The 27,744-nt window shown below is 38.2% G+C and overlaps 1 protein-coding gene across 1 annotated transcript; it reads left to right on the top strand.

Moving 5' to 3' along the window:
• Positions 1-1,327: 1,327 nt before the first annotated feature.
• On the top strand, positions 1,328-27,682 carry LOC127640229 (mucin-2-like; the record flags this gene model as incomplete). Its single annotated transcript, XM_052122680.1, is given in 28 exon segments — positions 1,328-1,403; positions 2,446-2,707; positions 2,853-2,967; positions 4,502-4,592; positions 4,747-4,868; positions 5,021-5,234; positions 5,577-5,702; positions 5,801-5,915; positions 6,061-6,199; positions 6,491-6,604; positions 6,760-6,826; positions 6,945-7,082; positions 7,338-7,502; positions 8,751-8,845; positions 9,035-9,161; positions 9,654-9,909; positions 10,414-10,466; positions 12,902-13,002; positions 13,113-13,181; positions 13,794-13,898; positions 15,022-15,201; positions 15,464-15,703; positions 15,805-15,961; positions 16,095-16,223; positions 16,401-16,548; positions 22,428-24,426; positions 24,939-26,463; positions 26,466-27,682. Coding segments are annotated over 28 exon segments (8,145 nt in total), but the record flags the coding sequence as incomplete, so codon positions are not given.
• Between the last annotated feature and the right edge of the window lie 62 nt (positions 27,683-27,744).

The raw sequence follows: 27,744 nt of genomic DNA on the forward strand, positions 1-27,744 counted from the left end.
GGGGCACCTGGTTAGCTGTGTGTGGATGCCACGGATAATAGCGTGAAGCCTCCACATGCGCTGTGTCTCCACAGTAAGGTGCTTAACAAGCCACATGATAAGATGCATGGATTGATGGCCTAAGACGCGGAGTCAACTGAGATTCATACTCCACCACCCGGACTGAGGCGAGTCACTACGCTACCATGAGGACTTAGAGCACATTGGGAATTGTGCATTCCAAATTGAGGAGAAAAAGGGGAGGAAAATAAACAAATAAATAAATAAAAAGACTGTTGAAGTGCCATTCTGCAGTGGCTACTGTGACACCCAATCAATGTGAGAGCATGTGCGCACCTATTTCATCATAAACATAGTAATTTATAAACCTCTGATAAACTGTAGAGTCTTAGGGTTAAATTGTAATCATTTCACATGAATAACAGCATACACATTTATTAGTGCTCATAGTAGCAAGAGCACTACACGCACCACTTGAATATTCATGTTAGTAGCAAGATATTACCGTGCCATAACGAACAACATGTTCCTCAACATTAACGTGTCATGTTCATGCTGTTCTAAATTAAAGTGTATCTGTTAGTAGTTACTGGCTTTTATTTCATTTTCAAAATGGTTAATCATTTATTTTTATATCTTAGAATTGAAATTTTGAATAAATGTATCCTAAACATAGAACCTACAAAATGGTAAATTATTGGTAAAAATATTTATGGAATGAAGCGATGTTGGCCTTTCCAGATGGTTGCAAATATGTTCAGAGTAGATGATATATTTACAGATTGATGGAAGGATGGATGGATAGACTGAAAGTGAATGGTGACTGAAGCTAACATACTGTATTAAAGCTCTCATTTTGTGTTCCACCGAAGAAAGAAAGCCATACAGATGTGGAACAACATGAGGTTGAGTAAATAATGACAGATCTGATCAGATCTTTTTATATATGGGCGAAGTATCCTGTTAATAATCGGGAAACACTATCGTTTTTGCACTTATTTAAAGATCAAGGAATTTGAACTTTTTCTCCTTAATTTCACACATTTCAACAAATACACACATTATTTATGGGAAATCAAAGTAAACATTATTTCAATCATTTCAAAGCATCATTCAGAGAACTCAAGGGTGTTCCGCTTACAAAGGTCAGCACTGAACTTTTGTAACATTGTGTTGACTTTTTGATTGTCATATAACGTACAGGAGGCTGTCAGGCCCTCCCTGAAAGGTGGAGAAAGATATGTGATTGAGAGAATATATAAGGGCAAATGAACAGAAAATAAAGCACTTCTGGAGCTCTTGCTGTAGACCAGTTTCTCCTCCCATCATGGAGTGGGGTACATCTGCAGTTTGCATACTACTGCTGGCTCTTATCTGTGACATACAGGTTAATGCAAAGAGAGGTAAGAGTGAACTTCCAGCTATATCTCCTGATTTGTATAAATATATATTTGTTATTGTATTTAAATGATATTTTATTATATATTATTTTTATATTCTCTCTCTCTCTCTCTCTCTCTCTCTCTCTCCTATATATATATGTGTGTGTGTGTTTTCAAATATTGTCTGTATCTATATAGTCATTACTTTACGCAGAGTATAAAGTAAACTACAATCAGAAACGACTTAAAACAGGAGAGTTCGTCTGAAATTGAGCATTTTGTCATTTACTTACGCTAGTGTTGTTCTAAATCTAAAGGACCTTTCTTCCAGTTTTACACAAAAGATGCTTGGCAGAATGTTAGCCTCAGTCACTATTTACTTTCATTAAATGGGAGTAAGATGCAATGAGAGTGGACAGTGACTGAGACTAACATTCTGCTTAACATATCCTTTTGTGTTCCATGATAGAAAGAAAAGTCATACGGGTTTGAAACGACATGAGGGTGAGTAAATGATAATGGAATGGGCGAACTATCACTTTGAAGACACTGAATCTAAATTGAATAATTCAGTTGTTGTTAAGTGCATTTCATTATTTTCATTAGGTATCACCTCAAATGGACCGTTGATATACAGTAATGTTTTTCCATTTATTAATTTTTTTTTTACATAAATTAATTCAAAGGAATATTCCAGATTTGGGGAATTTAAGTGTCTTGCCTTTCCCCAGAAAGAATGTCAGTTAAGTAAAATAAGGACAGTTAAAGAAAAATGATCAATTATAAACTGAATTTATCTTGTGGTTTAAAATTGGTGCATTGGATGGACAATGAGAACTTTATTATTATTATTATTATTATTATTATTTATTAGCAGTAGTAATATTAAACAGGAACTAGCCTTCTGAAAATGAGAGTTGAGAGTTGAAAATGCATCATTGCCCCAAAGACCTCATAAAGATGGGCATATTACCCGTACATGCTATTTAAGTTGGTTTACGAAATGTATGAAATCACAAATAAAGTTAGCGCAATCTTTGTATTCTCTTTTTTTTTTCTCCAGTCCAAGCGCTTAACCATGTAAACAACATCTGTAGCATGTGGGGCAACTTTCACTTCAAGACGTTTGATGGCGACTCTTACCAGTTTCAAGGCATGTGCGATTATAACCTGGTGTCGGACTGCCAAAGCCTCATTCGCCAGTTCTCGGTTCACGTGAAGAGAGGAGAACACACCACTGACTCAAAGATCAGCAGAGTAGCGGTGTCCATCAATGACATTTCTGTCGAAATGACCCCAAACCAGGTCATGGTCAACGAACAAATGTAAGAGTCTGGTTAGGATTTTGTTCCATTGTAGTTTGATCTGGGATGTTGCAAAAACAAATGTTCAGGACATCCTTCTAGTTGTAAAAATTTTTTCTTTTTGTTAAATCTTTTAATATATACTGTATGTCTATTTTGTATTCAGTGTGACACTACCCATCCATGTCGCTGGGATTCTTGTGGAAGAGAATACAATTTACATCAAACTCTATTCAAAACTGGGCATCAGCGTCAAGTGGAACAGAGAGGATGCAGTCACGGTGAGGTTATAGAGCACAACAGTCTGGTTCCGGAAGTGAAAATACCATGATTTTTTTCTGTAGGGGAATTGATTATTAACAGTAACCTGTAACAGACCTACCGTCAGCTCCATGGTTGTTAATCTATTGTATATGCTGTTACAAAAGCCATCAGTCTGAATAATTTCAACTTCTTTTTTTTTAAATCGTGTTTAATAGAGGAATTTCTGGTGTAGAACTACACTACCCATGATCCTGAAGGGAAATTATCCACTAATCAGAGCAAAAGAGCTCTGCAGTGACCGCCCACGAGTCGGCCTACACTCTTAAAATACTTAGATATTTGATGTTTCTATACCTATATTCAAAAACTTGAAATCAATAAGTTTGACATTTTCCATTGATTCATGGGATTGTAGTTCATTCCCTCATTAAAGACATTAAATACACTTTTTGTCCGATTTGCAAATAGTTATTTTGATTGAGATCGATGTTTGTAATGTTGTGATTCACCTTGGAGCTGGCAGGTTTGGTTCATGGCTTAGATCTCTGTTGAGAAGTACTTTATGAAATCCCTATGGAAGAAATGAATAGAAGAAAAGTCTTTCAGAAACAAGACGGCTAAAAAGCAGGCAGACACTGTTGCATATTATGTGCTCATTATGGGCTCATAGAATATCAATGAAACCTTAAAGATCCCGTGGAATGACTCCTCTGGATTTCCTGGTAAACAGGAAGTTGGGGTATGCCATATTGAAGGGTTTTTAAACAGCCAATAGGCTTTAGTCAAGTCACAGCCATGAGCTACTTGTTATATCTAGTCAGTTGCAGGTGGTATTAGTGGAATGGATATTCCCATTCTAGAGAGCCTTTTATTGGACACAAATGAGTTCAAAATGAGCCAAGAATATTTTTGGTCAATTTTCCCTGAAGAGAAAGTATGACATTTTTTTTAAATGTGTGTATCTGCTAGAAATTAATCTTGTCAACTTTTAGCAGTACACTGACTATACACATGCCGGGTTGAGTTAACTGAAAATTCTCCATTATTTTTGAAACATTGATGGATAAGTTCAAATGCTTTCCATTATTTTAACAGAAAAACTTAGCTAGGGGATGGCCAGGGGTGGCCGTGACCACCATGGACCGAAGCCTGGCCACCCCATTCGTCACCCCACTCACAATTGCTGTTTTAGTCTTTTTTGTGTATCAATTTTTGGCACAATTTAGTTCTTTATAGGGGAAATCATTTCTGTACAAATGTACAAACTTAACATGTGAGCACAGCAAGGTCACCAAACCTCTCCGTCCAGGGTGTCATTTTATCCACTTTTATGTTATAAAACTTTTAAATTATGTTTTATCACAGCGGTTGTTTGACAATTAGCCTCAGTAGGGTTTTTTTAGTTACCTTGGAGTACAATGTTTAAGTACCATGGTATAATACTTCGGTACCTTCTCACAATAATGTTGACTATCCAAATAGCATTTCAAGCAAAATGATAAAAGATTTGTTGAAGATTTGTTGAAAACAACATTGTGATGTTTATTTTAGGTGGAGCTGGATGACAAATATTCAAATCGTACTTGTGGACTGTGTGGCGATTTCAATGGTATTCCCGTTTATAATGAGTTTATTGAATCAGGTGAGTTCCTTTCACAGCCTGACACTTTTATTTGCCATTTTTCCCATAATTATTCCACAGTTACAGAAAATACAATCTTGTTCCTCATGTTTTCCTAATTTGAGATAAAGTACCTTGATCAGAGAACGTATAATCTGCATTTTATTCAACACAGGACGAAAGATTGGCCATGTTGAATTTGGGAATATGCACAGAGTTCCAAATCCAATGCATGTTTGTGAAGACCCTTTTGAAAACGACGATGAGCAAAATGTTTTGGACCAATGTGAAAAATATGTAAGTTACAGAAACCATCCTTCTAGATTTAAAGGTGCAGTGTGTCATTTTTACATTCAAATCAAACTGATAATCACTCCCACTAAGTTATAACAGCAGTGTGGACTTCTGAGGTTAAAGGTTAAAGATATACCTTATCTGTGTCACGGCAGCGGACAAATTGTGCAGACTTTTTGGAGGTTGAAGACTGGTCTTCCTGTACCAAGGTTTTGAGTCCTGAGCCGTATGTAAAGGCCTGTGTGAATGATATGTGTTTGGGTCAAGATGGAGACATTTCATCACTCTGTGCGACTTTATCTGAATACTCACGCCAGTGCTCTCATGCGGGGAGGACTCCACCCAATTGGAGAACAGAGCAATTCTGTGGTAAGAAATATATATATATATATATATATATATATATATATATATATATATATATATATTATATTAAGCACTTAACCAACTCACACTAACTTTGTATGACAAATTGCTTGCTATGTGTCTCATTTGTAAGTTGCTTTGGATAAAAGCGTCTGCTGAATGACTATATGTTAATTTAAATGTAATACATTAATTATTTGCAATATATTATGGAGCCCTGATAGACAAATGAAAATAACTGCAATAATTGAAATGATAATTAGTGAATAACTGAAGTGATAAATCATTATTTTATCAGCTTGTTCCAAGTTGTAAAGAGTCTGTTTGACTTGCATTTCTCAATAGCTGTGAAATGCCCCTTCAATATGGTGCATTCTGAAAGTGGCTCCCCATGTATGGACACATGCTCACACAAAGACACAAACACACTGTGTGCGGAACACAACACCGACGGCTGCTTTTGCCCACAAGGTCAGTACCAAATGCATAATATTTGAGATATACACAAAGTAATGTGCGGATATTAATGCAATGTGTGCGTGTTTTTGGATGAATATTATCTGTTATAGGAACTGTGTTTGATGACATCTCAAACATGGGCTGCATCCCAGTGGAACAGTGCCAGTGCAAACATGACCAAAACTATAAACCCGGAGAAGTCCTCCTTAAGGACGACGAGGAATGGTAACACTACACATTTCACACTTCGCATCACTGAGAACTCCATTAAGTCTTTAAGCAATAGAATTGTATATATATATGTGATATATATATAGATATATATCATTTTGCATATATTGTAGTCTGTTTGTTTTTGTATGTAAATCAGCACATGTCAGGAGGGGAACTGGATTTGTATGAGTCTGCCTAGTCCTGGCCTGTGTGCCCTAGAGGAAGGATCTCATTTCACCACCTACGACGGGAAAGAATTCACTTTCCACGGAGACTGCCACTATGTTCTCTCCAAAGTAAGAATGTTTTTATAACTAACTACACTCAGTAATTGTTAAGGCATCTGCATTTGGAAACTGGAAATGTTTGGATTGTATACATGCTTTTGTTTGCTCATTATAGAGATGGTTTTTATGTCTGACTAGGTAGTATGTACTGGCAACTTTCAGATATGAAGTTCCTAATGGAATAATAAAGTTCAGCTGCAGCTAAACAGAGTTGCAATTTTGACTATTTTAAAGGATATTATAACATTCTAACTAATGAATGTGACCCTCTCCCTAAACCTCTGTTTGTCTTTTTTATAGGACTGCAAAGACTCAAAGTTCATCATATTGGGCCAGATTGTTCCTTGTTTAACCCATGAAACCGACACCTGCTTGAAATCAATAGTGGTGCTGTTTGACAACGACAAGAAAAATGTATATACACACAACAACAGAGCATAATCGCAAACTTTATGGAAATATGAATACCAAGTTATTAGATGTCACCTACATTGTGCAAATCAAACAGTGTGCTTATAAAAAGATTTCATGCTGAAATGTTCAACAGACTCTTTATCTTATTTGTTCAGCCTCTGCTCATTAAACCTGACGGCACGGTACAACACAATGCTGAAGTCCCACTTCCTTACAAGACTGGTGAGTGAGAGAAGAGCATTTTTTTCTTCTGTGCTCAAATGTAATAATTTATTATTTGTGGTGATCTTGACATTTTAGTGAAGGGTTTTGCAAAATGCTCTGATTCTTTGTCTCCCAGCTGGCTTCACGGTGTTCAGGCCATCATCGTTTTACATCATGCTCCAGACCTCCTTCGGGCTGCAGGTGCAGGTACAGCTGGTGCCCATTATGCAAGTGTACATCACTGTGGATCAAAGCTTCCAGGGCAAGACTTGTGGTGAGAATTCTGCCCTAACTCATCAAGAAACAATATTTAAAGTCAAGCATTTGGGTTGCGTTGCAGGATTCAATGAATCCATCCCCTACTGTTAAGTACAGCTTAAACCAGCCAAAGGTGGCCTTCTGGTTTTAGTTGGTTTAGTGCCTGAAGTCTCTTTAAAACCATAAAAAAAGACCAGCCTAACAAGCTTTACCATGTTTAAGATGTTTTTTTCAAGAGGGTCATGATGGCTTAGTTCATGTGATTTTGCAGGTCTTTGTGGAAATTTTAACAAAGTGCTGTCTGATGACCTGAAGACCCCTCAGGGACTGGTGGAGGGTACAGCAGTTTCCTTTGCAAACACCTGGAAGGCCCAATCTAACTGCCCTGACCGTACTGAGAGAATGGACGATCCCTGTTCCTACAGCACTGACAGCAGTGAGAGAGAGAGTTCATTCTAGGGATGTGCCGATATCAAATGTTTTAGCCAATACCGATTTTAACAAAAACCTTTTGGCCAATACCGATACTAATTTTTTTGCCACTTAACTTTTTTTGTCATTAGATTTTACTTTGAAATGATGCTTTAAAATGTTCAAAGAAGCACAAAAATCATTTCAATTACAAAAATTATTTTTGAACATGGATTGGATCTGTTAAACACATGACAGACAAATAGTTTAAGGAGAGACACAGTGAAAGATAAATGCAAAAAATAACTAAATATGGTTACATTATGACTTATATTATACTTCTAAAAAAAAATGTACTTCTGTTTTTGTAAGTTTAATAAAACAGAACATTAAAACATAAAAAGATCATTACAAACTTCACATCTTATGCATATGTTGGGCAATTCCATGGAATGTCAAACACATCATGGAAAAATAAATGTTTTAGCCAAAGAAACAAAGCCCCCTTTTAAATGATGTATTATAGTGGTATTAAAGGTAATGGATAATGCTGTCCTGACCGCTAGAGAGTGCTGCTGGCTCTTACTTGCTCTTGTAGACTGAACTATATATTAAAATGCAGGCTTGTAGGGTTTAGTAATCGCACAAGGCCATATTGTGATTTCAATCTTAATTCAATCAATCATGCAGATTTAATGGGTATCATACTTGTGTCTCAAAAGTCAAAGTCTTCTAACAATAGTGTTATTTATGGATTGTGCATTTTGAATTTTTATGTGTGTTACTAATTGACCATAAATTAAACATCTGTTTTTCATATCTTTTTCATATGGTTTTAATGTGGTCAATAACTGGCAGATAAATATCGGCAGCTGTTGCATCAGTGCATCCCTAGTTCATTCCCGATGTCACAGTGGCTTTACACCGAAAGCTGACTATTTACGATATCTAATTAAAAAAAAACATTTTTTATTGGTTTATGCATATTGTGCACAAAAGGGTTTAATCATGCACTAAGCATATTATTATTATTTTGCACTTTAGAAATGAGAATAGAACTTAATAGCACTTTTGCTAAATGTTTTTTTTTTATAAAGTCCCAGTCCACTTTTGTGTCAGCCACAACACACACACACAAAATTAGTGTTTCAATATATATATATATATATATATATATATAAATAAATATATAATTAGATTTTATTTTTTTATTCACTTGTGAGTTTATTATCTGAGGCTTTTGCTCATAACACCATATTTTATGATTCTTTAGAGCACTTTGCTGAGCATTGGTGTTCCAAGATGAAGGACAAGGAGAGCCCCTTTGCCAAATGTCACTCTACTGTCAATCCAGAAAGCTACTACAAAGTATGGTCTGAAACAAAATCAAATGTAGCATTTTCTTAACCTTTGAATTGTAAGCAGTCTTTTCCCAATAAAGAAAAAAAGCAATGAATTAAAGCTTTAAATGCCCCAAATCCAATGCAGTTTACCCTAACACCCACAATAAGCAATGGACACAACTTGTATACGTTTACAGAATGTTTGTGCTTTCAGAGATGCAAATACTCCAGCTGTACATGTGAAAAGAGTGAAGACTGTTTGTGTGCGGTATTCTCCTCATACGCCCGGGCCTGTGCAGCTAAAGGAATATTTCTCCAAGGCTGGCGGCAAACAGTGTGCGGTAAGATGGCTGCTAATGGTTGTTTAGACATATCATTGACAATTCTAATTACATAATTTTGGTAGGCACATCAACTAATCTAGAAGTCTTTGGTGCTCTACGTATGCTGTTTACGTGATTTACACAAGAAGGAAATTTTCCTAAATCTAACATCCTTTGCTGGTGCTTGAATATTATTCCTATTAACAAATTTTAGCAGCAGAATCCATTTAAGTGGGTTGTGGGTTCATATCAGAGTTTTTTTTTTCATTCAGATCTGATTTATGCTTTGGTGAATGCTGTTGTGCTACATGCACTTTTAAAGAAGAATTTAAGTATATCCAAGTATATCTAAGCGGTAATATGGCAAAAAGAAAAGAAAAAAGAACCATTAAACTGGTCCATACAACTTGTGCGCTATATTCCAAGTCTTCTGAAGATAGACACATTTTTGTATTATTATTTTGGGGTGAACTATTCCTTTAAAACACATCTCTGAACTGATACCCACAGAGAAGTACACAGAGAACTGCCCGGCATCACAGAACTACTCCTATCAGCTGCAGAGCTGCCAGCATACCTGTATTTCTCTCAGCTCTGAGCGCCAAGGCTGCAATGTTGACTTTGTACCTGTGGACGGATGTGCATGTCCAGATGGACTCTACCAGGATGAGAGTGGACTGTGTGTACCTATGGAAAAATGCCCTTGTTACCACAATGGGCAGAAAATCCATCCCGGCCAGTCTGTTAGCCTTAAGGATGAACACTGGTAAGTGGATAATAATGTAAATGTTCTTGCAGTAGTTATACCAATTTAAAGACCCCATGAAATGGCTTGACTAGTGCAGTTTTGTTTCTTGTGTTGACATATTTCCTATCGAAACAAGAACTTTAGGCTGGAAATGTCAAAGACCTCATCCTTTTGAACCATGATTTGCTACTTGCTATTCAGTTAGAGATGGTGTTAGTGGGAGGGACATTCTCATTCTAGACAGTATTTGATTGGACAAAAATCTATGTAGCGTAAAAAATATATTTTTGGTCTCTCTTCCCGTGAGAGAAAGACATTTTAAATGAATATATCTACTACAAAAACTTGTCAAAATGTATAGTAACAAATAGATGACTTCAAAGCACATGGACTAAAAGCCACAAAGTCCAATTTTGATTTCATTGGGTCTAGAAAAGTGAAGGGCTGTGCATTTTACAAAAATGTAAATAAAATTGTATTTGCTAATAAAATAAATGAATATGATCTCATTTCTCTTTTTAGTGTTTGCATGAATGGAAAGTTCCACTGTCGATCCTCGAGAGCCCGTTTTCTAGGTATGAAAAATAACTTGGGCTACTGTGAGCCATGACCAAGGTTACACAGAATGCTATTCTGTTATTTGATCAGATGTGATGTTTACGCAATAAAAGGAATTGCCGAACCAAAGTTTTAAAGCCCAATAAACAAAAGAGCTATTCTGTTTATAGTCCTAAAACCCAAATTTTTAGCCATGGATTCCCATTTGGGAATTTCCAATGGGTTTTCAGAATGGCAGTATTTGATTTATGAGTAAAATAAGGTCTGTGGTTAGCTTTTTTTTAAGAGACTTCACCATAAATTAAAGGTCATACCTCAAACGTGAATTGAATCCTCTGTGTGTTTTAAAAATGTTAAGTTGCCAATTAGTTGCTACCAGTGGGGATTTCTTTAAGACTGCAAGGGAAGCTCAGCTTCCCCTATAATGTCAAAAAAATAATGGTCAAATATGTACTATTGTGTAAACAATTTATTGACTAAAAATGCGTTAGAACACGTTCATCTCGAAGACGAGTTCATTCAGAATCAGCTACATTACATATAGCAGGTCGGCTGACTCGATTTATTTCTCATACATTCCCGTAGCGTCAGTGCATTTCCCTGTTGAAGCCGAGCGTCCATTGACTTCAATGGGGCTGCTCTGAACAGTTTTTTTCAGTGCTCCGAAAATAGACGGTCATTGGATAAATGCTGTGATTATGTCCCGCCCACGGACGCTCAGCGTCTCTGGGGGTGAATGAGGAGTGGGCTGGCCGGACTCCGGGCTTCAGCGTGATGATTGGAGGATCTGTCGAAAGACTGCATCTCCTTTTGATTGACAGCGAATCTGTACTATAAGAAGTCACTGAAGCTATTTCGCGCTCAGTCCCATCGCGGCTTTCTCAAGTGTAGTAGAAAGACAAACTGCTGCAACCTATTTCTTTATATTTGTTTGGTGAAATTGCTAGTCAATTTGCATAATACATTTCACACAATTATACACCACATTCCTTGTTTCAGTTTTACCAAGTTTAATATATTTTGTTTTAGAGCGTTCGTTCGTTCGTTCGTTCGTTCGTTCTTTCGTTCATTCATTCATACAGTAGGCTAGGCTAGCGTCGTACGGGTGAAACTGCGCACGATGGCAGACGGTGCTAATATTGTCGACCTGATTTTGGCGAAGCCATTTGAAAGTCTTCCTTACGAGGAAAAAATTAGAATTAAACAGCAGGGCAGATCAACACCTAAGATTGATATAGTGCAAAAAATAGGGTAAATAAGTTTATAATGTAGGCCGAAAATGAGCTTCCCCTCTTTGAAAGACCAGCAGCCGCCACTGGTTGCTACATATAGACTGCAACATTCATCAAGCATGTAAACTTGACGACTGACATATAATTAAAGGGATAGTTCATCCGAATATGAAAATTCTCTCATTTACACGCGCTAATACCATCCCAGATGTGTATGATTTTCTTTCTTCTGCTGAAAAAAATTAAGGTTTTTAGAAGAATATCTCAGCTCTGTAGGTCCACATAATGCAAGTGAATGGTGTCTAGAAATTTGAATCTCCAAATATCACATAAAGCTAGTGTAAAAGTAATCCATTGGACTCCATTGGTTGAATCCATATCTTCTGAAGTGTTATGATAGGTGTAGGTGAGAAACAGATCAATATTTAAGTCCTTTTTTACAATAAATATTTTTTTTTGTGCAATTCATATTCTTCATGCATATCACCACCTACTGGTCAAAAAAGGACTTAAATATTGATCTGTTTCTCACCTACACCTATCATAACACTTCACAAGATATAGATTTAACCAATTAAGTCATATTGATTACTTTTATGCTGACTTCATGTGATTTTTGGAGATTAAAAGTTCTGGCCACCATTCATTTGCATTGTAAGGACCTGCAGAGCTGAAATATTCTAAAACAAAATCATAATTTGTGTTCTGCAGAACAGAAAGTCATACAGTCAGAAGACAGAAAGTCTCTGTGATGGTATGAGGGTGAGTAAATGATGAGAGAATTTTCATTTTTGGGTGAACTACTCCTTTAATGGAACAACTTTATGCAGGAACTTGTTTTACAAGCACAGAACTCCTTCAAAATTCACATTTGAGTTTCAGTATGACTGTGTATTTTATGTAGTAAAGGAAAATGAGAATGTCTCTTCAAGAAATGTTAACAACAGACCTTATTTTACAGTATTCATAAATCTAAAACCTCAATTAAAAAAACTCAATCAAAATTTCTGAAGGAAAAATCCATGCGTCAGCCTCTAAGAATGGCCTACAAATTGCTTTCATGACTGAATACTATAGTAATCACTATCAGCTGCAAAATTCATCAAAACCAAATTAAGCTCCTGTTTCTAAGTCTCCAAATATGTTTTGGAAATATAAAGGTTTTCCTGTAAGTAGACACATATTTTCAGTGATGCATCAATGTCTGATATTTGTTGCAGAATGTCCCCATCCAAAGGTTTTCTTCAACTGCAGTACAGCAGGCCCAGATGAACATGGACTGGACTGTGCTCGCACTTGTTTGCAACAGGAAGTTGATTGTGTGAGTGTGTAGTTTCCACCCTGTCCTATATCCCTTGCTGGTGTTTGTTTGTGGTCATTTGAAAGTTTTACTTTAATTTGTTAATAACGCTTTTTCTCGCCTCACTCCAGTTCTCGCTGGACTGTGAATCTGGGTGCCAGTGTCCTACAGGTCTACTGGACGATGGCAAAGGATACTGTGTTAAATCCCATGAATGCCCATGTCTACACAATGGACATTTTTATGCAGTAGGGAGTCAAATAACCATGGATTGCAATACATGGTGTGTAACATACTAATTCTAATCTGTTAAAGTTACATTACTATATAACCACTGAACAACAAGTGTGTTTTTTTGTTATTATAGTATAAAATTATATGTATTTTTGTGTTTTGACATTTTTTCTGATTTTTCACATTTTTATTGTTTTAAAAAATTCTAGTTTCAGTTTAATTTAAGTTTTTATTAATGATAACACTGATGTGGAATCACTCACTTGATTTAAGTCTACTTGCCATTTACTCCATGTTAACAGCACTTGCCAACGGGGAACATGGTCATGTACAAACAATAAGTGTCCAGGCATCTGCACTATATATGGTAGTGGACATTATCAAACTTTTGATCAGCAAAGATTTGGCTTCAGTGGAGACTGCAGTTATATAGCAGCTCAGGTATGTACTGTAGGTAGAGCTATTCAACATAAAACAACAGCATTTAGTTAAAGACTCCACTTAATTTAGGAGGTAGCAGGTGACAATGTATGCTTTTGTTGTTGTTGTTTCTAAAGCAACGCTCTCTTGTTTTACAGGACAAGTGTGGAAATAAAACGGGTCATTTTCATGTGATCACTGAGAATATTCCTTGTGGAACAACAGGAACCACATGTTCAAAGGCTGTTGGGATCCTTTTGGGGGTAAGGCAGAGGTCTTTACTGAAAATCAGTGCACTGAATTTACAGTGCATTTAGCTGAATACAGTGCAAAATTCAACACTACATGCAACTTTCAGTGTTCAAAGATGTTTTAAAAGGTCATATAACATTAAAACGTGTTGTTCAAAATGTTAACATTAAAGGAATATTCAAGGCTAATCAACAACTCGTCCTTTCTTTTCTTTAAAATCTGGGTTACAGTGTGACATTTACAATGGAAGTGAATGGAGCCAATCTCTAAATGTTAAAATACTCACTGTTTCAAAGTATTGTCTAAAGACGTACAAATATGCGTGTTAACATGATTTTAGTGTGATTCAATTGCTAACAGTTTCTGTGAAAAGTTATATCCAATTTTACATTTACATTTACATTTATGCATTTGGCAGACGCTTTTATCCAAAGCGACTTACAGTGCAGTTATTACAGGGACAATTCCCCCGGAGCAACCTGGAGTTAAGTGCCTTGCTCAAGGGCCCAACAGTGGCATCTTGGTGGTGCTGAGGCTTGAATCCCCAACCTTCTGGTCAATAACCCTGAGCCTCAACCACTGATTGTGGCTTGATTTTACAACGTAAAACCGTAAACCCGAAGCCAAAAGTAAAAACAACGATTTAAAAAAATACTGCTCATTTAATACACAAGTTTTAACAGAAGAATTAATGCAAGTGCTTTTACAAAATTACAAGCTTCACATTTCTGCCTTAAACCATCCAAAAATGGGGTACATTCACTTTCATTGTAAGTGTTTCACTATAACTTTGATTTTTGCTTTTGTTTTAAGAAAAGGAGGGACGATGTAATCAATATTATGCCACAAATGCTGTCACATGGTGCTCAACTTGTATTGAACCTGAAATATTTATTTAATGTATGGTTATGTTAATGTAAGTGTTGCACACGAGGAATACAATGGTTGACGACAACACATCATTTTTGTTGTGCATTTTTGCACCCCTAGTATCATAAAGCTTTCAAACAGCCCACCACACACATTCATTTATTTATTATCATTAGTTTTTGCCTCTTGCAAAAACATCTCTCTTGCAGTATGTTTGGGTTAGGGAACTTTTTCCTCTCTCTCTAACTTCTCTTCCACACACAGAGAACTAAACTGGAACTTTCTGAAGGCATTGTAAGAGTATCTGATACTGGAAGTGGTCCACTGATCAAGTACAATAAAAGAAACGTTGGTATGTACCTTGTTATTGATGCTGTCATCGGAATGACGGTTTTGTGGGACCGTAAAACAACTGTCCGCATCATTCTGCAACCTCAGCACATGGTGAGTTGATTTAAGGCATTCGTTGTTTCCACTGATGCATATAAACAATCAGTTTTAGCTTCCTTTATGTGAACAAGAATTGATTACACACTGACACTCCCACTTGTCTGAAGGTGTTGTTGCAGTATAAGTGCCCTTACAAATCAACAGTCAAGTCTCTAGTATCCTACTTGGAATATATATATATATATAAAAAAAAGAATTCTGTTGGGAATTCTGAATGTTGTAATTACTTGAGCTAATATGCTTTGTGTTTTCACAGGGAGAAGTTTGTGGCCTGTGTGGAAATTTCAATGGAAATGGAAAAGATGACTTTACCACTCAAGGCAACTTGCAAACCTCAAATATAATGGAGTTCGTGGACAGCTGGAAAGTGTTAAGCACATGCCCTGATGCAGAACCAGACTTTGATCCTTGCTTTCAGACCCCTAATCGACACACATGGGCAAAAATACAATGTAGCATCATAATGTCAGATACTTTCAAAGTCTGCCGCAGCATGGTACAGTTGGAAGGCCTTTTGATTCCATAACTGAAGTTAATTCCCTGTATAACAAAAGTTTCCCATAATACTTTTAAGAATGCAAATGCATGTTCACACAGGTGGATCCAGGCCATTTCTATGATAACTGTGTGAAGGACTCCTGTGCATGTGACACAGGTGGAGACTGTGAGTGCTTCTGCACAGCTGTGGCAGCTTACGCTCAAGCATGCAATGATAAAGAGGTCTGTGTGGACTGGAGAACACCTGAGATCTGCCGTAAGCATGTTCTATACCAGTGCACAGCTGCCAATCTTCCTGTAATCACTCATGTGATATGGGGAATTCTGTGATGTTATCTTGTTTACTTTGAGTGTAAAAGTTAATTCTTGTATCCATGTTTCCCTGTTAGCTGTGTACTGTGACTACTACAATAAACCAGGTGAATGCATATGGCATTACAGTCCTTGTCATCCACCTTCGTACAAAACCTGTCTCAACCCTGAGGGTATCCACAATAACACTTTACCAAACCTGGAGGGTAAGTTATCATCTAGAACAGACTGGTTTATATTTTCAAATATTGAGTATACTTACATAATATAGAGATATTTCATGTTTCTGAGCCTATTTTTTGCATGATTGTCAAGTTGCAGTGCCACTTAAAAAGACAATTTGTAATCTACAAATATCAATTATATGTGCAATATTGGTGCAGGTTGTTATCCAGAATGTCCAGGGGACAAGCCTGTATTTGATGAAAAAAATCAGATCTGTGTGGAGATATGTAATCACACATGCAATGATAATGGGAACGAGTATGAACCTGGAGAGGAGATCCCAACTGACAAGCCCTGTAATATGTGGTATGTATCCCTGACATAGTACTAAATCCATTTTAATGGCTCAAAAGAACTAATATTATTCAAATGACCTAATATATATAGAAATATATTAAATAATTAATTCCTTTGACAGCTTCTGTTTTGAAAATGGCACAATACATTGTTTTCTAAGACCTGGTAAGCAAAATAAATAAATAAACAGTTTAAAACAATTTAAAAGATTTAAATGCGATTTTATCTACGTATTTTAATGTTCATGAAAAACTAAAGATTATGTTGTTTTGTGTCTTCCAGGGTGCTGTTTCTACAATGGAACAGAATATGATCACAATGCAGTAATTTACAATGTTACAGATGGCATGGGAATGTGCTACTATGCAATCTGCATAAATACCACTGTAATAGAATCAATGGTACCATGCCCAACCCCAACCACAACACCACCTTCAACTACCCCAACTACACCACCTACTTCTACAATATCAACTCAATACACACCTACAGTTCAAACTACATCAACAATAATTACCACAACAAAAGTTGAATCAACAACAGCTGAAGAATTTACTACTTCGCTAAAACCTTCACCAACACCCACTAAAATTACAACATCAGGAACACCTCCTCTTTCATCAACTGAATTTACAGAATCACCAACTACCTGGAAACCTGATACAACAACACCTACAACAACACCTTTTGAGACAACCAAATCGACAACAGGGGTGGAATCAACCACATCAACACAAACACCCAAACCACCCACTGGTTCTTCATCTTCATCTACTCCAACAGGAAGTACTCCAACATCTAAAGTTACTGAATCAACAACAACGGTAGAATCTACAACATCACCACAAACACCTGAACCACCCACCAGTTCCACATCTTCACCTACACCAACAGTAATTACTACAACAACAGAAAAAACTATTTCATCTACACCAACAGGAAGTACTCCAACATCTAAATTGACTGAATCTACCTCAACACAATGTGTGTTGAAATGTGAATGGTCTGAGTGGTTTAATGTTTATAATCCTGCTACCGGAGGAGGGAATGACTTTGAGACTTATAAAAAATAAAAGAAAATGGAAAAGAGATATGTGAACATCCAGAAGATATTGAATGTAGGGCTACAGGCGAAATGGATATGAGCTTTGAAGATTATATCAGTCAAACAAAACAAGTTGCCCAGTGCAACGTTTCATATGGTTTGGTGTGTGAGAAAACAAAACAGGTTGTCCGCCCCTATAAATGTTTTGACTATACAATACGTGTTTTCTGCTGTTTTCCTTGTTCTACAACATCACCTGGAACAACACAGGCCTCTACATTTAGCACTACACCACAATCTACCACATCAGAACCTCCCACCACTTCCACATCTTCACCTACACCAACAGTAATTACTACAACAACAACAGAAAAACCTACTCCATCGACACCAACAGGAAGTACCCCAACAACTAAATCAACAACAACGGTAGAATCTACCACATCACCACAAACACCTGAACCACCCACTGGTTCTTCATCTTCATCTACTCCAACAGGAAGTACTCCAACATCTAAAGTTACTGAATCTACCTCAACAGAATGTTTTATATGTGACTGGTCTGAGTGGTTTAATGTTTATAATCCTGCTACCGGAGGAGGGAATGACTTTGAGACTTATAAAAAAATAACAGAAAATGGAAAAGAGATATGTGAACATCCAGAAGATATTGAATGTAGGGCTACAGGTGAAATGGATATGAGCTTTGAAAATTATATCAGTCATACAAAACAAGTTGCTCAGTGCAATGTTTCATATGGTTTGGTGTGTGAGAAAACAAAACAGGTGTCCCGGCCCTATAAATGTGTTGACTATACAATACGTGTTTACTGCTGTTTTCCTTGTTCTACAAAATCACCAGGAACAACAAATACCTCTACATTTAGCACTACACAAACACCTGAACCACCCACCAGTTCCACATCATCTCCTACACCAACAGTAATTACTACAACAACAGAAAAAACTACTCCATTGACACCAACAGGAAGTACCCCAACAACTAAATTGACTGAATCAACAACAACGGTAGAATCTACCACATCACCACAAACACCTGAACCACCCACCAGTTCCACATCTTCACCTACACCAACAGCAATTACTACAACAACAGAAAAACCTACTCCATCAACACCAACAGGAAGTACCCCAACAACTAAATCAACAACAACGGTAGAATCTACCACATCACCACAAACACCTGAACCACCCACCAGTTCCACATCTTCACCTACACCAACAGTAATTACTACAACAACAGAAAAAACTATTTCATCTACACCAACAGGAAGTACTCCAACATCTAAATTTACTGAATCTACCTCAACACAATGTGTGTTGAAATGTGAATGGTCTGAGTGGTTTAATGTTTATAATCCTGCTACCGGAGGAGGGAATGACTTTGAGACTTATAAAAAATAAAAGAAAATGGAAAAGAGATATGTGAACATCCAGAAGATATTGAATGTAGGGCTACAGGCGAAATGGATATGAGCTTTGAAGATTATATCAGTCAAACAAAACAAGTTGCCCAGTGCAACGTTTCATATGGTTTGGTGTGTGAGAAAACAAAACAGGTTGTCCGCCCCTATAAATGTTTTGACTATACAATACGTGTTTTCTGCTGTTTTCCTTGTTCTACAACATCACCTGGAACAACACAGGCCTCTACATTTAGCACTACACCACAATCTACCACATCAGAACAAACATCAGAACCTCCCACCACTTCCACATCTTCACCTACACCAACAGTAATTACTACAACAACAACAGAAAAACCTACTCCATCGACACCAACAGGAAGTACCCCAACAACTAAATCAACAACAACGGTAGAATCTACCACATCACCACAAACACCTGAACCACCCACTGGTTCTTCATCTTCATCTACTCCAACAGGAAGTACTCCAACATCTAAAGTTACTGAATCTACCTCAACAGAATGTTTTATATGTGACTGGTCTGAGTGGTTTAATGTTTATAATCCTGCTACTGGAGGAGGGAATGACTTTGAGACTTATAAAAAATAACAGAAAATGGAAAAGAGATATGTGAACATCCAGAAGATATTGAATGTAGGGCTACAGGTGAAATGGATATGAGCTTTGAAAATTATATCAGTCATACAAAACAAGTTGCTCAGTGCAATGTTTCATATGGTTTGGTGTGTGAGAAAACAAAACAGGTGTCCCGGCCCTATAAATGTGTTGACTATACAATACGTGTTTACTGCTGTTTTCCTTGTTCTACAAAATCACCAGGAACAACAAATACCTCTACATTTAGCACTACACAAACACCTGAACCACCCACCAGTTCCACATCATCTCCTACACCAACAGTAATTACTACAACAACAGAAAAAACTACTCCATTGACACCAACAGGAAGTACCCCAACAACTAAATTGACTGAATCAACAACAACGGTAGAATCTACAACATCACCACAAACACCTGAACCACCCACCAGTTCCACATCTTCACCTACACCAACAGTAATTACTACAACAACAGAAAAAACTATTTCATCTACACCAACAGGAAGTACCCCAACATCTAAATTTACTGAATCTACCTCAACACAATGTGTGTTGAAATGTGAATGGTCTGAGTGGTTTAATGTTTATAATCCTGCTACCGGAGGAGGGAATGACTTTGAGACTTATAAAAAAATAAAAGAAAATGGAAAAGAGATATGTGAACATCCAGAAGATATTGAATGTAGGGCTACAGGTGAAATGGATATGAGCTTTGAAAATTATATCAGTCATACAAAACAAGTTGCTCAGTGCAATGTTTCATATGGTTTGGTGTGTGAGAAAACAAAACAGGTGTCCCAGCCCTATAAATGTGTTGACTATACAATACGTGTTTACTGCTGTTTTCCTTGTTCTACAAAATCACCAGGAACAACAAATACCTCTACATTTAGCACTACACAAACACCTGAACCACCCACCAGTTCCACATCATCTCCTACACCAACAGTAATTACTACAACAACAGAAAAAACTACTCCATTGACACCAACAGGAAGTACCCCAACAACTAAATTGACTGAATCAACAACAACGGTAGAATCTACCACATCACCACAAACACCTGAACCACCCACCAGTTCCACATCTTCACCTACACCAACAGCAATTACTACAACAACAGAAAAACCTACTCCATCAACACCAACAGGAAGTACCCCAACAACTAAATCAACAACAACGGTAGAATCTACCACATCACCACAAACACCTGAACCACCCACCAGTTCCACATCTTCACCTACACCAACAGTAATTACTACAACAACAGAAAAAACTATTTCATCTACACCAACAGGAAGTACTCCAACATCTAAATTTACTGAATCTACCTCAACACAATGTGTGTTGAAATGTGAATGGTCTGAGTGGTTTAATGTTTATAATCCTGCTACCGGAGGAGGGAATGACTTTGAGACTTATAAAAAAATAAAAGAAAATGGAAAAGAGATATGTGAACATCCAGAAGATATTGAATGTAGGGCTACAGGCGAAATGGATATGAGCTTTGAAGATTATATCAGTCAAACAAAACAAGTTGCCCAGTGCAACGTTTCATATGGTTTGGTGTGTGAGAAAACAAAACAGGTTGTCCGCCCCTATAAATGTTTTGACTATACAATACGTGTTTTCTGCTGTTTTCCTTGTTCTACAACATCACCTGGAACAACACAGGCCTCTACATTTAGCACTACACCACAATCTACCACATCAGAACAAACATCAGAACCTCCCACCACTTCCACATCTTCACCTACACCAACAGTAATTACTACAACAACAACAGAAAAACCTACTCCATCGACACCAACAGGAAGTACCCCAACAACTAAATCAACAACAACGGTAGAATCTACCACATCACCACAAACACCTGAACCACCCACTGGTTCTTCATCTTCATCTACTCCAACAGGAAGTACTCCAACATCTAAAGTTACTGAATCTACCTCAACAGAATGTTTTATATGTGACTGGTCTGAGTGGTTTAATGTTTATAATCCTGCTACCGGAGGAGGGAATGACTTTGAGACTTATAAAAAATAACAGAAAATGGAAAAGAGATATGTGAACATCCAGAAGATATTGAATGTAGGGCTACAGGTGAAATGGATATGAGCTTTGAAAATTATATCAGTCATACAAAACAAGTTGCTCAGTGCAATGTTTCATATGGTTTGGTGTGTGAGAAAACAAAACAGGTGTCCGGCCCTATAAATGTGTTGACTATACAATACGTGTTTACTGCTGTTTTCCTTGTTCTACAAAATCACCAGGAACAACAAATACCTCTACATTTAGCACTACACAAACACCTGAACCACCCACCAGTTCCACATCATCTCCTACACCAACAGTAATTACTACAACAACAGAAAAAACTACTCCATTGACACCAACAGGAAGTACCCCAACAACTAAATTGACTGAATCTACCTCAACACAATGTGTGTTGAAATGTGAATGGTCTGAGTGGTTTAATGTTTATAATCCTGCTACCGGAGGAGGGAATGACATTGAGACTTATAAAAAAATAAAAGAAAATGGAAAAGAGATATGTGAACATCCAGAAGATATTGAATGTAGGGCTACAGGCGAAATGGATATGAGCTTTGAAGATTATATCAGTCAAACAAAACAAGTTGCCCAGTGCAACGTTTCATATGGTTTGGTGTGTGAGAAAACAAAACAGGTTGTCCGCCCCTATAAATGTTTTGACTATACAATACGTGTTTTCTGCTGTTTTCCTTGTTCTACAACATCACCTGGAACAACACAGGCCTCTACATTTAGCACTACACCACAATCTACCACATCAGAACAAACATCAGAACCTCCCACCACTTCCACATCTTCACCTACACCAACAGTAATTACTACAACAACAACAGAAAAACCTACTCCATCGACACCAACAGGAAGTACCCCAACAACTAAATCAACAACAACGGTAGAATCTACCACATCACCACAAACACCTGAACCACCCACCAGTTCCACATCTTCACCTACACCAACAGTAATTACTACAACAACAGAAAAACCTACTCCATCGACACCAACAGGAAGTACCCCAACAACTAAATCAACAACAACGGTAGAATCTACCACATCACCACAAACACCTGAACCACCCACCAGTTCCACATCTTCACCTACACCAACAGTAATTACTACAACAACAGAAAAACCTACTCCATTGACACCAACAGGAAGTACCCCAACAACTAAATCAACAACAACGGTAGAATCTACCACATCACCACAAACACCTGAACCACCCACCAGTTCCACATCTTCACCTACACCAACAGTAATTACTACAACAACAGAAAAACCTACTCCATCGACACCAACAGGAAGTACCCCAACAACTAAATTGACTGAATCAACAACAACGGTAGAATCTACAACATCACCACAAACACCTGAACCACCCACCAGTTCCACATCTTCACCTACACCAACAGCAATTACTACAACAACAGAAAAACCTACTCCATCGACACCAACAGGAAGTACCCCAACAACTAAATTGACTGAATCAACAACAACGGTAAAATCTACAACATCACCACAAACACCTGAACCACCCACCAGTTCCACATCTTCACCTACACCAACAGCAATTACTACAACAACAGAAAAACCTACTCCATCGACACCAACAGGAAGTACCCCAACAACTAAATTGACTGAATCAACAACAACGGTAGAATCTACAACATCACCACAAACACCTGAACCACCCACCAGTTCCACATCTTCACCTACACCAACAGCAATTACTACAACAACAGAAAAACCTACTCCATCGACACCAACAGGAAGTACCCCAACAACTAAATTGACTGAATCAACAACAACGGTAGAATCTACCACATCACCACAAACACCAGAACCAGCCACCAGTTCCACATCTTCACCTACACCAACAGCAATTACTACAACAACAGAAAAACCTACTCCATCAACACCAACAGGAAGTACCCCAACAACTAAATTGACTGAATCAACAACAACAGTAGAATCTACCACATCACCACAAACACCTGAACCACCCACCAGTTCCACATCTTCACCTACACCAACAGTAATTACTACAACAACAGAAAAACCTACTCAATCGACACCAACAGGAAGTACCCCAACAACTAAATCAACAACAACGGTAGAATCTACCACATCACCACAAACACCTGAACCACCCACCAGTTTCACATCTTCACCTACACCAACAGTAATTACTACAACAACAGAAAAACCTACTCCATCGACACCAACAGGAAGTACCCCAACAACTAAATTGACTGAATCAACAACAACGGTAGAATCTACAACATCACCACAAACACCTGAACCACCCACCAGTTCCACATCTTCACCTACACCAACAGTAATTACTACAACAACAGAAAAACCTACTCCATCGACACCAACAGGAAGTACCCCAACAACTAAATTGACTGAATCAACAACAACGGTAGAACCTACCACATCACCACAAACACCTGAACCACCCACCAGTTCCACATCTTCACCTACACCAACAGTAATTACTACAACAACAGAAAAACCTACTCCATCAACACCAACAGGAAGTACCCCAACAACTAAATCAACAACAACGGTAGAATCTACCACATCACCACAAACACCTGAACCACCCACCAGTTCCACATCTTCACCTACACCAACAGTAATTACTACAACATCAGAAAAACCTACTCCATCGACACCAACAGGAAGTACCCCAACAACTAAATTGACTGAATCAACAACAACGGTAGAACCTACCACATCACCACAAACACCGAACCACCCACCAGTTCCACATCTTCACCTACACCAACAGTAATTACTACAACAACAGAAAAACCTACTCCATCGACACCAACAGGAAGTACCCCAACAACTAAATTGACTGAATCAACAACAACGGTAGAATCTACAACATCACCACAAACACCTGAACCACCCACCAGTTCCACATCTTCACCTACACCAACAGTAATTACTACAACAACAGAAAAACCTACTCCATCGACACCAACAGGAAGTACCCCAACAACTAAATTGACTGAATCAACAACAACGGTAGAACCTACCACATCACCACAAACACCTGAACCACCCACCAGTTCCACATCTTCACCTACACCAACAGTAATTACTACAACAACAGAAAAACCTACTCCATTGACACCAACAGGAAGTACCCCAACAACTAAATCAACAACAACGGTAGAATCTACCACATCACCACAAACACCTGAACCACCCACCAGTTCCACATCTTCACCTACACCAACAGTAATTACTACAACAACAGAAAAACCTACTCCATCGACACCAACAGGAAGTACCCCAACAACTAAATTGACTGAATCAACAACAACGGTAGAATCTACAACATCACCACAAACACCTGAACCACCCACCAGTTCCACATCTTCACCTACACCAACAGTAATTACTACAACAACAGAAAAACCTACTCCATCGACACCAACAGGAAGTACCCCAACAACTAAATTGACTGAATCAACAACAACGGTAGAATCTACAACATCACCACAAACACCTGAACCACCCACCAGTTCCACATCTTCACCTACACCAACAGTAATTACTACAACAACAGAAAAACCTACTCCATCGACACCAACAGGAAGTACCCCAACAACTAAATTGACTGAATCAACAACAACGGTAGAATCTACAACATCACCACAAACACCTGAACCACCCACCAGTTCCACATCTTCACCTACACCAACAGCAATTACTACAACAACAGAAAAACCTACTCCATCGACACCAACAGGAAGTACCCCAACAACTAAATTGACTGAATCAACAACAACGGTAGAATCTACCACATCACCACAAACACCAGAACCAGCCACCAGTTCCACATCTTCACCTACACCAACAGCAATTACTACAACAACAGAAAAACCTACTCAATCAACACCAACAGGAAGTACCCCAACAACTAAATTGACTGAATCAACAACAACAGTAGAATCTACCACATCACCACAAACACCCGAACCACCCACCAGTTCCACATCTTCACCTACACCAACAGTAATTACTACAACAACAGAAAAACCTACTCCATCAACACCAACAGGAAGTACCCCAACAACTAAATCAACAACAACGGTAGAATCTACCACATCACCACAAACACCTGAACCACCCACCAGTTTCACATCTTCACCTACACCAACAGTAATTACTACAACAACAGAAAAACCTACTCCATCGACACCAACAGGAAGTACCCCAACAACTAAATTGACTGAATCAACAACAACGGTAGAATCTACCACATCACCACAAACACCCGAACCACCCACCAGTTCCACATCTTCACCTACACCAACAGTAATTACTACAACAACAGAAAAACCTACTCCATCGACACCAACAGGAAGTACCCCAACAACTAAATTGACTGAATCAACAACAACGGTAGAACCTACCACATCACCACAAACACCTGAACCACCCACCAGTTCCACATCTTCACCTACACCAACAGTAATTACTACAACAACAGAAAAACCTACTCCATCAACACCAACAGGAAGTACCCCAACAACTAAATCAACAACAACGGTAGAATCTACCACATCACCACAAACACCTGAACCACCCACCAGTTCCACATCTTCACCTACACCAACAGTAATTACTACAACATCAGAAAAACCTACTCCATCGACACCAACAGGAAGTACCCCAACAACTAAATTGACTGAATCAACAACAACGGTAGAACCTACCACATCACCACAAACACCGAACCACCCACCAGTTCCACATCTTCACCTACACCAACAGTAATTACTACAACAACAGAAAAACCTACTCCATCGACACCAACAGGAAGTACCCCAACAACTAAATTGACTGAATCAACAACAACGGTAGAATCTACAACATCACCACAAACACCTGAACCACCCACCAGTTCCACATCTTCACCTACACCAACAGTAATTACTACAACAACAGAAAAACCTACTCCATCGACACCAACAGGAAGTACCCCAACAACTAAATTGACTGAATCAACAACAACGGTAGAACCTACCACATCACCACAAACACCTGAACCACCCACCAGTTCCACATCTTCACCTACACCAACAGTAATTACTACAACAACAGAAAAACCTACTCCATCAACACCAACAGGAAGTACCCCAACAACTAAACTGACTGAATCAACAACAACGGTAGAACCTACCACATCACCACAAACACCCGAACCACCCACCAGTTCCACATCTTCACCTACACCAACAGTAATTACTACAACAACAGAAAAACCTACTCCATCGACACCAACAGGAAGTACCCCAACAACTAAATTGACTGAATCAACAACAACGGTAGAACCTACCACATCACCACAAACACCTGAACCACCCACCAGTTCCACATCTTCACCTACACCAACAGTAATTACTACAACAACAGAAAAACCTACTCCATCGACACCAACAGGAAGTACCCCAACAACTAAATTGACTGAATCAACAACAACGGTAGAATCTACAACATCACCACAAACACCCGAACCACCCACCAGTTCCACATCTTCACCTACACCAACAGTAATTACTACAACAACAGAAAAACCTACTCCATCAACACCAACAGGAAGTACCCCAACAACTAAATTGACTGAATCAACAACAACGGTAGAACCTACCACATCACCACAAACACCCGAACCACCCACCAGTTCCACATCTTCACCTACACCAACAGTAATTACTACAACAACAGAAAAACCTACTCCATCGACACCAACAGGAAGTACCCCAACAACTAAATTGACTGAATCAACAACAACGGTAGAATCTACCACATCACCACAAACACCTGAACCACCCACCAGTTCCACATCTTCACCTACACCAACAGTAATTACTACAACAACAGAAAAACCTACTCCATCGACACCAACAGGAAGTACCCCAACAACTAAATTGACTGAATCAACAACAACGGTAGAACCTACCACATCACCACAAACACCCGAACCACCCACCAGTTCCACATCTTCACCTACACCAACAGTAATTAC

The sequence above is a fragment of the Xyrauchen texanus genome, chromosome 49 (genome assembly GCF_025860055.1).
Source record: "Xyrauchen texanus isolate HMW12.3.18 chromosome 49, RBS_HiC_50CHRs, whole genome shotgun sequence".
NCBI classification, from domain to species: domain Eukaryota; kingdom Metazoa; phylum Chordata; class Actinopteri; order Cypriniformes; family Catostomidae; genus Xyrauchen; species Xyrauchen texanus.